At 40.3% G+C, this 12,799-nt stretch overlaps 1 protein-coding gene across 2 annotated transcripts in view; it reads right to left on the bottom strand.

Annotated features, from left to right (window-relative positions):
* Positions 1 to 12,799, bottom strand: part of CPNE4 (copine 4) — a 672,213-nt gene that overhangs the window by 105,931 nt on the left and 553,483 nt on the right. For both annotated transcript variants that reach the window (XM_068236266.1, XM_068236267.1), the window contains exon 10: positions 8,223 to 8,282. In XM_068236266.1, the coding sequence (XP_068092367.1) occupies positions 8,223 to 8,282 (60 nt within the window). The remainder of the gene's footprint in view (positions 1 to 8,222; positions 8,283 to 12,799) is intronic.

The following is a 12,799-nucleotide window of genomic DNA, read 5'->3' as shown; positions in this document are numbered from 1 at the left end:
AAATAATATAAAAGCCAATTACCCATTTAGGTGGGAGGGGGAGGCCCTTACATACTTGGGGATTAAAATAACGGTGGATATTCAAAAAATGTACCAATTAAATTATTGTTCCCTGCTTTCTACCCTTAAGAGAGATCTCCTTAAATGGAGAAAGCTTAATCTTACAATGTTGGACCGAATTAACACACTGAAAATGAATGCTATGCCTAGGTTTCTTTATGTATGCCAGACAGTACCTATCCCTGTGCCTAGGAGTTTTTTTAAAGAATTGAGAAGGGAATTTGGGAGGTTTGTTTGGAAAGACAAGCCCCCTAGATTGAAATTCTCAATAATGATCCAAAGTAGAGCAAGGGGAGGATTGGCAGTGCCAGACCCATACCTGTATTTTAGTGCAGCAGTCTTAACTAGAGCTATTGATTGGCATAGTAGTGGTGGAACGAAGATGTGGGTAGAGATAGAACAAAATATGGTTGAATATCCATTAAATAATCTAATATGGTACCGTTCTAGGTACAGGTGTTCTCACCCAGCCAGTGTTTTGGTGAATCATACAATAACAATATACAATAGATTCAAAGAAAAGCAACAATTGTCACCTAGTCCCTCCCCAATATTAGATAACCCCGCCTTTGAACCCGGTTGCAGAAAGAATATAAAGGAGGAGGCAAGTGTTCAAATAGAGATTAGGGCTGGTGCACTACTAAACGGGAAGAATTGGAAAACACTAAATGAAATCAGAGAGGAGTTCCGAGATCTTAGACTGGATTGGTGGAGACTAATGCAGTACCATCATTTTGTTCTGACCCAGGGGAAAAAAGAGGAATTCTGTAGAGAGTTAACTAAATTTGAAAAAATATGTGCTATGAAACAAAGACCAAAAAAAGTTTTGACTATGATATATGGGGAATTGGTGAACAGGGAGGATCAGATAATCCATTATAGAGAAAAATGGCAGGAGGATTTAGAATATACGTTCACGGATATACAATGGGGAAGAATAATAGAAAGATCATACAAAACTTCAATATCAGCAAGGATACAAGAATCCGGCTTTAAGATTCTTACAAGATGGTATATGACTCCGGTCAGGCTGGGAGGGATATATGCGGACTCAGATAGGAGATGCTGGAGATGTCAGTTTGAGGAGGGAACATTTATGCATGTTTTTTGGAGCTGCTCAAGGATAAGGGGATTCTGGGTGGAAGTAAAAAAGTACATTGTAGAATTGACAGATCTAATTCCAGGAGATGATCCAGCTTTTTTCCTGCTACATCATAACGACTATGGGAGAAAGCAATATAGAAAATCAATATGCCGACACTTTTTAAATGCGGCTAGAATTATCATTGCTAGGCATTGGAAATCACATCTAGCCCCCCCTTTAATTGAGTGGTTCCGGGAAATACTGTTTATTCAACGGATGGAAAAGATGATATGTACATTGAAAGGTGAAGAGGAACAATTTAAAGTGAGCTGGGAGAAGTGGGATGAATTTACCAAGACTGCGGAATATAGACAGGTAATGGGAACTGGATAAAGATGGATAAAGACAATTAAGGGGGACAACAGACTGAGAGAGGGGACAAACATATAATACATATGAGAAAAAGAGAAAAGAAAAGGAAAAGTCCAGGGGAAGGTGCAGGAGGGGGAAAGGGCGAATAGAACAGCAAAATATAAAGAAGACCATGTGGGTGAGAATGAATGGAGGATGCATGAGTAATTGGGGGAAGGAAATGGGTAATTTGGGGATGTGTAAGGTTAAAAGCCCCCAGGTAAAACCTCTGAAGTGGATGATTGAGTTTAGGTTTTGAAGTTTTATGAGCAGAGGCTAAGGAGTGCAGAAGAGAATATGATAATGTATTAACCTATTGGGATATATAATGGAGTTTCGTATGTATATATATGCGATGTACGTAATATCGATAACCTATGCACCCTTTTTTTTTGCCCAGATGTTTATATATATATATATATATATATATATATATATATATATATATATATATATATATATATATATATATATATATATATATATATATATATATATAAAATGTGTATGGAAGTTTTATATGGAAAGAAAAATTTTCTAATAAATAAAGAATTTGAAAAAAAAAAGATTAGCCACCAATGGGGGGAGGTTTAAATTTAGGCAATAACGGGGGGGGGGGGGGGGGGGAGGGAGGGGGCGGTAAGGGTGGTCCTGTGCAAGAGTAGGTCAAGGTAGTTACCAATGTTTTACTTATTGAATGTAGTAGTAGAATACTGGTAAATGTACATTTATTCTACAATCGGCTTTTTCCTGCACCCTCTTTCAACAGGCACCTTTATCAGATATACGCCTGAGCTTGGGTTACAAAGGAAATCTGTCTGGCCAGGAGCGTAGACTGCGTGCACTGGCTGAATGGTGCAATGTATGGAATTCAGTTTGTAATGGATGGTAAGACCGAGGACAATGACTAGTGCATAATTTTTTTTCAACTTCACATTTTTGTTGAATTTTTCTGAAAAGGTTGCACAAACATTTTAGCATTGTGTTGTATAATAGAAGAAACAATACAGCATAAGACAGGAGATTTTGTTGAATGTTGATAGAACTAAATTTTAATACAGATACTAAAAAGAAACCTTATAGTATACCTATAATGTCTAAATAAAACTAACAAAACTGTTTGCTCACCAATCCTATCTGTCATTTCTGAGGCCCAAAACTTGATGTGTTTAAGTGGCCCTTCTTGGTAGTGGTGTGTTAGATGGCTGTAACAGATTAAAATCCCTTTTTTGGATAGAAGATCTTTTTCAAAAAGAAATAGCAATGTTTTTGACCATTGGGGTGGACATGAGTACGATGTATTTAAGAAGTGTCTTAATTGTAGGTAAGTATGGAATTCGGAATTAGGAATGTCACATTTGTCTTTGATTTGTTGGAAATTAAGCATGGAAGGGGGAGATACTAATTGTTGGATGTCATTAATTCCCACATTTATCCATTTCTGTATGTTTATATTGTCAATTAGGAAGGGAACTATTTGAAGTGGGAGCTTCAGGGATATATTTGAAGAGCTATAAAAGAAAAGTGACATGGCGTATTTCCAGGTATTAATTGTTGCTTGAATGGTAGGATAAGGGGGTATGCTTATTTTGTTGTTTAAGTATCCATGCCATTAAAAAATGTTTGGAGTTATTCTTCAATAATTTGGCTTCGAAATTTGCCCATATTGGACTATTTGCATTTGTCCACCAATCTTTGGATATGTTTAATATACTGGCGTGGTATAGCGATTTGAAACAAGGGACCCCTAAACCACCACTTTTCTTTGGGGTGAATAAGGTAGTCAATGATATTCTATGCTTTTTGTTTTTCCAAAGAAAGGATGATAGTAGTTGTGCAGGTCAGTAAAGTATTTATTGTTTATGGGGATATTTATTGTTCTCAAGAGGTACGTTAGTTTTGGTAGAGAGAACATTTTGAAGGCGGCTAATCTACCTGCCCATGAAAGTTGAAATTTAGAAAAGTCTTATAGTTCTTTTTGATGGTGTGGAGTAGGGGGACGAAGTTTAATTGGAATAATATATTGGTCGTATTTGGAAGTTTGATACCAAGGTATTGTATGGAGTCTTTGGCCCAGGGGAATTGGTACTTCTCTTTTATGGTTCTTTTAAGGGAGGGATGTAAATTGGCGCCTAGAATATACGATTTAGAATAGTTTATTTTATAGTAAGAAACCTTAGAGAAAAGATCTAGGTCATGAAGTAAATGAGGTAGAGACTTTAGTGGGTCTGATATAGCCAGGATGGTGTCATCAGCGAAGAGTCTAATTTTGTGTATGGCATCGGGGCAGTTTATTCCTTTTATTGCTGGGTTTGATTTAATTTTAATAGCCAGAGTCTGCATAATGAGTGTGAAAATTAGCGGGGAGAGGGGACAGCCCTGTCTGGTTCCGTTTGTGATTTTGAATGGTTTAAAGCGAAAACCTGAAAATATCACTGTGGCAGATGGATGAGAGTAAAGTGTCATAATACCTTTGACAATATTACCTTTAAAACCAAAGCTGTTGAGTGTGCCCCAATGTACCCTGTCAAATGCCTTCTCTGCATCCAAAGATAGATACAGAGAAGGCACTTTGTTTATTTCCGTATATCGAAGAATATTAATAAATCTTCTTGTCCCGTCACTTGTTTGTCTGCCTTTTGTAAACCCTACTTGTTCTTTCCCAATTATACCAGGTAATATATTGAGAAGTCTGGTGGCAATTATTTTTGCATACAACTTTGTATCCCCATTAAGGAGAGAGATGGATCTGTAATTGGAGGTGCTACTTGTGTCCTTCCCAGGTTTTGGAAGAATGTTAATGTTTCCTGCTAAATATTCTTGGGGAATTTGTCCGTTTTGCATGAATGAATTGAATAAGGTTGTTAATTTAGGGGCTATGGTTGCTGTAAAGGTTTTGTAATACTCATTGTTGAAGCCATTTGGCCCAGGAGCTATATTGGGTTTATTTATTCCATTTTTAACTTCTACGGTGATTATGCTATTGAGGAGTTCTAGTTCAATGGAAGATAATTGTGGCAGGTCTATAGAGTTTAAAAAATCAGAGATTGTTTCTCGTGTGGGTTGGGTTGTCTCTGAATCTTTATTAAGGTTGTATAGTGATTAATTATAATCATCAAGGCATTTTCTATTTCTTTAGGGTTGTATGTAGATTTTTTGGTGAAAGGGTGTACAATCATTCTGATATTTGTTTTTGCCTGTTTCTGTTTGATGATATTTGCTAGTTTCTTGCTCGCTTTGTTTCCTTCAGAGTAGGATATTAATTAGATCTTTTTATCAGGTACTCATGTTCCCCTTGCAGCAGCAGTTTCAGATCATGTCTAAGCTTAAAGAGTAGAGTTTGGGTTTGGAGGTTCTGAGAACTTTTCGAAACCTTCTCTAATTTTTCTATATCTTTTAATAAATCATTAATTTTTTCCATTGTTTTACATTTCTTTTGGGCTCCTAGTTTAACCCTCCTGGCAGGTTATTAAAATCTGCCAGGGGGCAGCACAGCCAGTTTTTTGAACTTTTTTTTTTATATAATGTTGCGAGACCTTTGCTACATGATAGCCGCTGCTCAGCAGCATCCCCCAGCCCCTCCGATCGCTTCCGGCGATCGGAGATCAGGAGATCCCCCGTCGACATGGCGACGGGCGGGATGACGTCACTGATCCACCCCTCAGCACTGCCTGGCACTGATTGGCCAGGCAGCGCACGGGGTCTGGGGGGGGGGGGCTGCGGCACGACGGATAGAGGCGGATCTGCGGCGATCGGATTGCGCACACAGCTAGCAAAGTGCTAGCTGCGTGTAGCAAACAAAAAATTATGCAAATCGGCCCAGCGGGGCCTGAGCGGTGCCTTCTGGCGGCATAGCCCGAGCTCAGCTCGGGCTTACCGCCAGGAGGGTTAATAAGTAGTCCCCTAATATTAGCTTTGTGGGAAGCCCACAGAGTAGCAACTCCAACCTCTCCATTATCATTCATTTCGAAAAATTAATCAATTTTTTATTTTCTTCGGGGTGAAGTAATGTGGAATTTAGTCTCCATGAGGGTCTGTTAAGGCATGGACCACCAAGATGTAAGCACATTGTGATTGGCGTGTGGTCAGACCATGTAATATTAAGTATTTTAGCGTTTGAGACTTGTTGGAGCAGATATGGAGCTACTATTAGGTAGTCTATTCTAGACCATGCTCTGTGGACATTGAAATAAAAGGAGTAGTCTCTTTCATTGGAGTTCATCACGCTCCAAACGTCAAAGAGTTGCTCAGTATGAAGTGTGGATTTTAAAGAGGGAGTTTTGGAACGGTGGGGGTGTGTGGAGTCCATTTTATTGTCTGCGCATATATTGAGGTCGCCACCCAGTATAAGAGCGCCTTGTTGTATTTGTTTTATTTTTTTGATGGCGGATTTGATGAAATTAAGTTGGTTAGCATTTGGAGCGTACAGGTTGGCAATGGTGAATTTGTGGTTGTTGATCTCACAAGAGAATGGTTAGAGTTCTTCCTTGGTCATCTTTTAGTATTTTGTTGATTGTTACTGTGAGGATAAGTCACCACGGTAGAGAGGTGTGAATACCTATTAGGGGAGAGTGAACTGCAGTATTAGAACTGCACTTCTCAGCAACAGTGGCCTGTTAGTGGAAAAGCGAATAAAACACTGTACTCAGAGCTTCGGACAGCTGATCACTTATTATGTCTGCCCTCCTGATGAGATTTAGGTGGAGCGGAGGTGCCCCTTGGGTTAGGAGTGATGGTATCAAGTTTAATCTTCCAGCTTCTGATTCATTTGGTGCCATCTTCAACTAAGGTAATAATGTGAGTGGTACCAGCTCTTGAAATGAGTAATTTAAGTGGGAAGCCCCATTTATAGTTTACTGGTGATTTCTCAGGGTTTGTGTCACCTGTTGTAAGGAGCGTCTAAATTTCAGAGTTGCTTGAGAGAGGTCTGGATACAGCTGTACCTGTTAGTACTGGTCACTCAGAGCATTTGGTTTTTGCATGGCGAAGAGAATTGCTTATTTCACTTGGTAAAAGGCAAGGCGGGCTATAATATCTCTGGGTGAGGATGCAGGAAGATGTTTGGGCTTTGGCACTCTGTGTGCTCTCTCAATTATGATTTCACGGTCAGGGGTGTTTGGTATTAATGATTTGAACATTTTAAACAAGTATGGTTTAATCTGATCTCCAGCGATCTGCTCTGGGACTCCTCTAATCTTGAGATTTTGTCTCCTATTCCGATCTTCCATATCAATTAGTTTAAGCTTTATTTGTTTTATTTCATCTGAGTTGTCTTCTAGTGTGTCTACCACTTTTTTGTGCTCCAGGATAATAGCGCTGATGCTGTCCTCTACTAGTGATAGTCTGTCTCCCATGCCCGCTATGGAGGTGGATAGGGAAATAAAGTATTTTGCTAGTGCTTGTTTCAGCATTAAGAGCATGCTTTTCATGCTGTATTGTATCAGTAGCTGGTCTGATGTGGGCAAGCTTTCAAGGGACAGCGATTCAGTGGCAGATTGTGTACTAACCTCGGAGCCTAAGGCAGCTGGAAGCTCAGCAGGTTCAGTCAACCTGGGCTTAGATTTCACCAGGGCTGCATAATGTAGGAGAGCCAGAGAGCGGGGAATCATCGTCCTGCACAGCGGATCCTTCAGGGAGAGAGAATGAGTCATTCGGCGCTAAGTGCCGGTCCCAACCTGGTTCGAGCGAGGAGCTGGAGAGAGCGGGTGGGAGGAAAGGGAGAGCCGTGGTGACATTTTGGATGCAGTGTTCTGTGCAGTGGTGCTCAGCAAGATTTCGGATATATACGAACTACCCAGATAATCCAAACTTTTGCCACTATCCGAACTTTGAATAGCAATTTGGATATTTTTTTAAATCCGAATAGACTATCCGAGCAGAGAGAGAGAGAGAGAGACCTCCAAAAGGGGTTTTTGCCATTTGAAGAGACTTTTGGAAGCATTTTAAGCCATTTTCAGGTCACTTCCGGTTTTCTATCTGGATATCCGAATCCGGCCGCATATCCATGATATTGGGTTCGGATATCAGAGTTTACTCGGATACCAAAAAGTTCGGATTCGGATATCCGATTCAGATCCGGATATCTGGGTATCCGGATCTGAATCAATTCGGATTTTAAAAAGGGGTATCCGAGCACCCCTAGTTCTGAGCCCGATTGCCGCTCAGTAAAGTAAGCAGTCAATTTCTGCGGCTTCCCTAATCCCTTCTTTCTCTTTCTTGAAGCCTCCATATCCATAGGTGATTCTCCGTCCGATAGAGACATTTTAGCTGTTGTGAGGGTTGCCTAGAGCTGGGTTTTTAGACAGCCGAGCGGAGCTCTGTTTTCCTGCTTCTTACTCCATGTGCGGCCCGGCCACGCCCCGACTAGTACATAATTACAATTTCTCAGAAGCTGTAAATAACTTATTTTTATAAACTGATTTAGAGTTTATTAAGATTGCTGTCTGGAAGATGGGCACCGAAGATGCAGGCACTATCTTTTAGTGATTACACTGGGCCAGATACTGGCCAAAGCTTGACCTGACTGGATGGCACAAATTACATTGCTGCAAATTAGAGGGGCACCACCAGATCTAAGAATATTCAATATACAGTATTTCTTTGTAGCACACCTTTATTTTAAGCTCTCATTATTTTTAAAACATAAACATATATGAATGTGACTTACTGTAAACTGGATTTGACATCCACCCATGATATAGTCTAAAAATGAATGCATTTTGTGGATCTGTAGAAAACATGAAAACATTATTGTATCTAATTTTATTACAAATAATTATGCAAATATCAAAACTGAACAAAGAGGATGTTGAACTCAGAACATGAAAAATAAAGAAAACAATAGCTATATTATATGTTTTTTATCAGTGGATAAACAGATAGAACAGAATTCTGAAACGGAAACAAAGTATATTCTAACGACAGAAAACAGGCGACTAATTGTTATCTGTGTCAGCAGCACAATACATCTGTGGTAAAATGGGTTTGGAAGCAGCTGTAATTTCAATACCATTCTCCATTTGCAGTAAGCACTGTTCTATTACCAGATCATTGTCCACATAGCTCAGCTCCATTTAAAGGCATGTAACAGAAAGTGACAGGAGCGAAATATAGATTTGCAGTTTCTTGTAGAGTTTCCCACAGGATTTAAAGAAAACTACTGAAAATGCATTCCTGAATGGACCTCGAAGGAACGGCAAATCTGAAATACAAAATGTAGTATTTCTTTTGGATTGGATTGAAAGAACCATGTACTGATGTACTGGATCCAAGTATAAGCATTGCACTGCTTAATGCTGCTTCATCAGGTTAAGTAATGTGCCTGGTATGCAGCTAGCAAAGTCTGGGGTGCCAGATATGCTAGAGGTGGGTAAGTGGGTGCTGATAGGTGTATGGCTGAGAGGTGGGTGGCTGGGGCAGCACACACACAAGGGAAGCTCTGTGAGTTAGGCAGAATCAGCACAGCAGAGGGAGAGACTGAAAAAGATTTGCTGAGTTTAGAGCTGACGCTGCCCATGGGGGACACCTGAGGGAACATTGGAGACACCTAAGGACACATGAGGACACCTAAGGGCACATGGGGATCGCACTGGGTACACCTGAGGGCACATAGGGGGACACTTGATGATACCTGAGGACACATGGGGGACATCTGAGGACACATGGGGGAAACCTAAGGACACATGGGGGAAACCTAAGGACACATGGGGACCACACTGGGGACACCTGAGGACACATGTGGGACACCTGAGGGAACATTGGAGACACCTAAGGACACATGAGGACACCTAAAGGCACATGGGGACCGCACTGGGTACACCTGAGGGCACATAGGGGACACTTGATGATACCTGAGGACACATGGGGACATCTGAGGACACATGGAGGACACCTAAGGACACATGGGGACCACACTGGGGGACACCTGAGGACACATGGGGACACCTGGGGGAACATGGGAGACACATAAGGACACATCTGGACACCTAAGGGCACATGGGGGACCGCACTGGGGACACCTGAGGCACATAGGGGACACTTGAGGATACCTGAGGACACATGGGGACACCTGAGGACACATGGGGGACACCTAAGGACACATGGGGACCACACTGGGGACACATGAGGACACATGGGGGACACCTGAGGGAACATGGGATACACCTAAGGACACATGGGGACACCTAAGGGCACATGGGGACCGCACTGGGGACACCTGAGGGCACATAGGGGACACTTGAGGATACCTGAGGACACATGGGGGACATCTGAGGACACATGGGGGACACCTAAGGACAAACATGGGGCCCACACTGGGGACACATGGGGGACACCTGAGGGAACATTGGAGACACCTAAGGACACATGGGGACACCTAAGGGCACATGGGGACTGCACTGGGGACACCTGAGGGCACATAGGGGACACTTGAGGATACCTGAGGACACATGGGGACACCTGAGGACACTGTAGGACATTAATTGGGAGAGAACATCTACGAGACGCTCCTGGAATTTAGATGCACCAGGTTTAATATATATATATATATATATATATATATATATATATATATATATATATATATATATTTCCTTGGTTTTTGCCCACTAAACCTAGGTGCGTCATATATACCGCAGTATTTTATCTGGCGGAAAACACCATACTTAGATTAAATGGAAGTGACCTATAAATATAATGCAAAACATTTCATAATGCCCAGCCTTAACCCAAGTGTTTACTGTGTTGCACACATTTGTAAATTACATACATGGAATTTAATATTCTCATATTGTCACTCCTCTTGTGATGCTTTTTTTTATGTCAACAGAGACTAAGTTATGCTATAAGCAGTAGAGAAACGTTTAATGACTCTACATAAAAAGCATTGGAAATTCCTGATGGCAGTGAACTGTTTCATTCTGTTTAACCCTAGGAGACTACCATGCTAAATCCTACTACATCACTGGGAATTGAAGAATAGACTTTCTAGGGCAGGTCAGGAAGGGTTACATATTTATTTATAGACTGTGCAAAAGATTAATGAGAACATTAATGGTGGCCCATAAATCCACATCTGTCATACCTCTTAACACTATTTAGGAAATTAAATAAAAGCAGAGAGAAGAATTTAAATTCCATTCTGATTTGGTTATCGCTACAAATGTTATCTCAATCGTACAGAGGGTATAGAAACGAATCACTGTCTTCAAAAGTATTCATATTGTAGTCTGAAATGAAGACATACATGAACACACATAAAAGTCCAGCTTGTAACTACTTTACCAAGTGAAACATACCATAGCCACAGTTCAAGGAAAAAATAAAATAAAACTGAATTTCTGAGGTGTAACTAATTATCTATCCCAGACCATCATCATCTATAACTGGAACTATGGTAACCATAATCCAAATGGTGGCCATACAGAAAATTTGTAAATGAGCAATATAGTTGGAATGATTTATTATTTGATTTATTAATAGTTTAAATTAGCACAAATGAAAAGCATTAGTCCACGCTATTGATCAACACAGATGGAATCTAATGCTGGGTACACACGATACGTTTTTCCGCTAGATAGATGGATTTGATAGATAATTCCCGTCATGTCCGATATTCCTTTCGATCGATTCTGCGCTCGATTTCTCATAGAAGTGAATGGAAAAAGATAAGAAAAACGAGCAGAAGATAAGAGAATTGAGCGCAGAATCGAGCAGAATGATCAGGTGGAAAATCGAGCGGAAAAACGTATCGTGTGTACCCAACATAACCTTTTGAACATAGCCTATTTTTGAAAAAGATATTGGAAATCAGTCAATTTACAATAAAAATGTTAAGTGATTTTGCTTAATTTGATTTGTGCAGATAAGATTAGTTAATAAAGTGTTGAGACCAGTTGTTCATAGACTGTGTGGCCATCCTAAGAACTATGTGGTCTGTGCACTAAACTGCACTAAGGCAGAATTACATGTGTAAAGTCTTCCTGCATGATGAGTAGAGCATTTAAAGCGGACCCAAACCAAAAATTTTTTTAATTCAAAATATTTAGTTGCACCACTCTGACACATACAAAGATAAATAAACACTCCTTCAAGCCTATGAGCATTTCAGTGCATGCTTTTCACCTTTCTCTTTCCATAACTAGGGTTATAAAAGTGGCAGCCATTAGCAATTCCTCCTTTGCTGGACATCATCTACTCCACCAGTTTTCCGGATTATGTCCCGGCAATATGAAAGGAAGGTAGGGATTCCTCCAATAAATGTAAAATATTTTATATTTGTCATCATACAGCTGAAAAAAGGCTGCTATTTATTATTATAATTTGAAATCTTGTATTTTTAATTTGGGTCCACCTTAATGTATTGCATAAGACGTTATAACATCACTATCAATAGAGATTTTGTTTATTTGTCACTAGTGACAATCATCTACACAGAAACCAAGGCAACTATTGCCCATGTTCGTTACCTTGGTAACCAATGTTCACTTTTGTAATCATGGTAACCACTGTCCACTAATGTTACCATGGTAATATTTTTTTTTTACTATTGGGAGCATTGTTCCCAAACAATAGTACGGGGCAGCACGGTGGCGTAGTGGGCAGCACGGTGGCGTAGTGGTTAGCTCTCTCGCCTTGCAGCGCTGGGTCCCTGGTTCGAATCCCAGCTAGGGCACTATCTGCAAAGAGTTTGTATGTTCTCTCCGTGTCTGTGTGGGTTTCCTCCGGGTACTCCGGTTTCCTCCCACATTCCAAAAACATACGGATACGTTAATTGGCTCCCCCTAAAAATTGGCCCTAGACTACAGTACTTACACTTCATAATATAGACATATGGCAATGGTAGGGATTAGATTATGAGCTCCTTTGAGGGACAGTTAGTGACAAGACAATATATATATACACTGTACAGCGCTGCGTAATATGTCGGCGCTATATAAATACTAAATAATAATAATAATAGTAGCCACTATCCTCTTCCATAGTCATATTAATTCTACAGCCATTACTATCAGGTTAATTGTATCCATTTGTGCAGTGTCCTACTGCTATATAATATTAACCATTATCTACAGCTGAAGCCCTTGTTTCATTTGTTACCAAGCACATAATTGTCCACCTTTGTAACAATGCTAACCATTATACAAAAATATGATGATAATCACTATTTACTACTGTACCAAGGTAGTTCTCAGCAATAATAGAAACGAGTGTCTACTATTGTCACCACGGTAACCAGTATTTACT

Source organism: Hyperolius riggenbachi, chromosome 5, assembly GCF_040937935.1.
Source record: "Hyperolius riggenbachi isolate aHypRig1 chromosome 5, aHypRig1.pri, whole genome shotgun sequence".
Lineage (NCBI taxonomy): Eukaryota > Metazoa > Chordata > Amphibia > Anura > Hyperoliidae > Hyperolius > Hyperolius riggenbachi.
The sequence above is the reverse complement of the archived record's forward strand: the minus strand, read 5'-3'. Positions and strand labels throughout refer to the sequence as shown.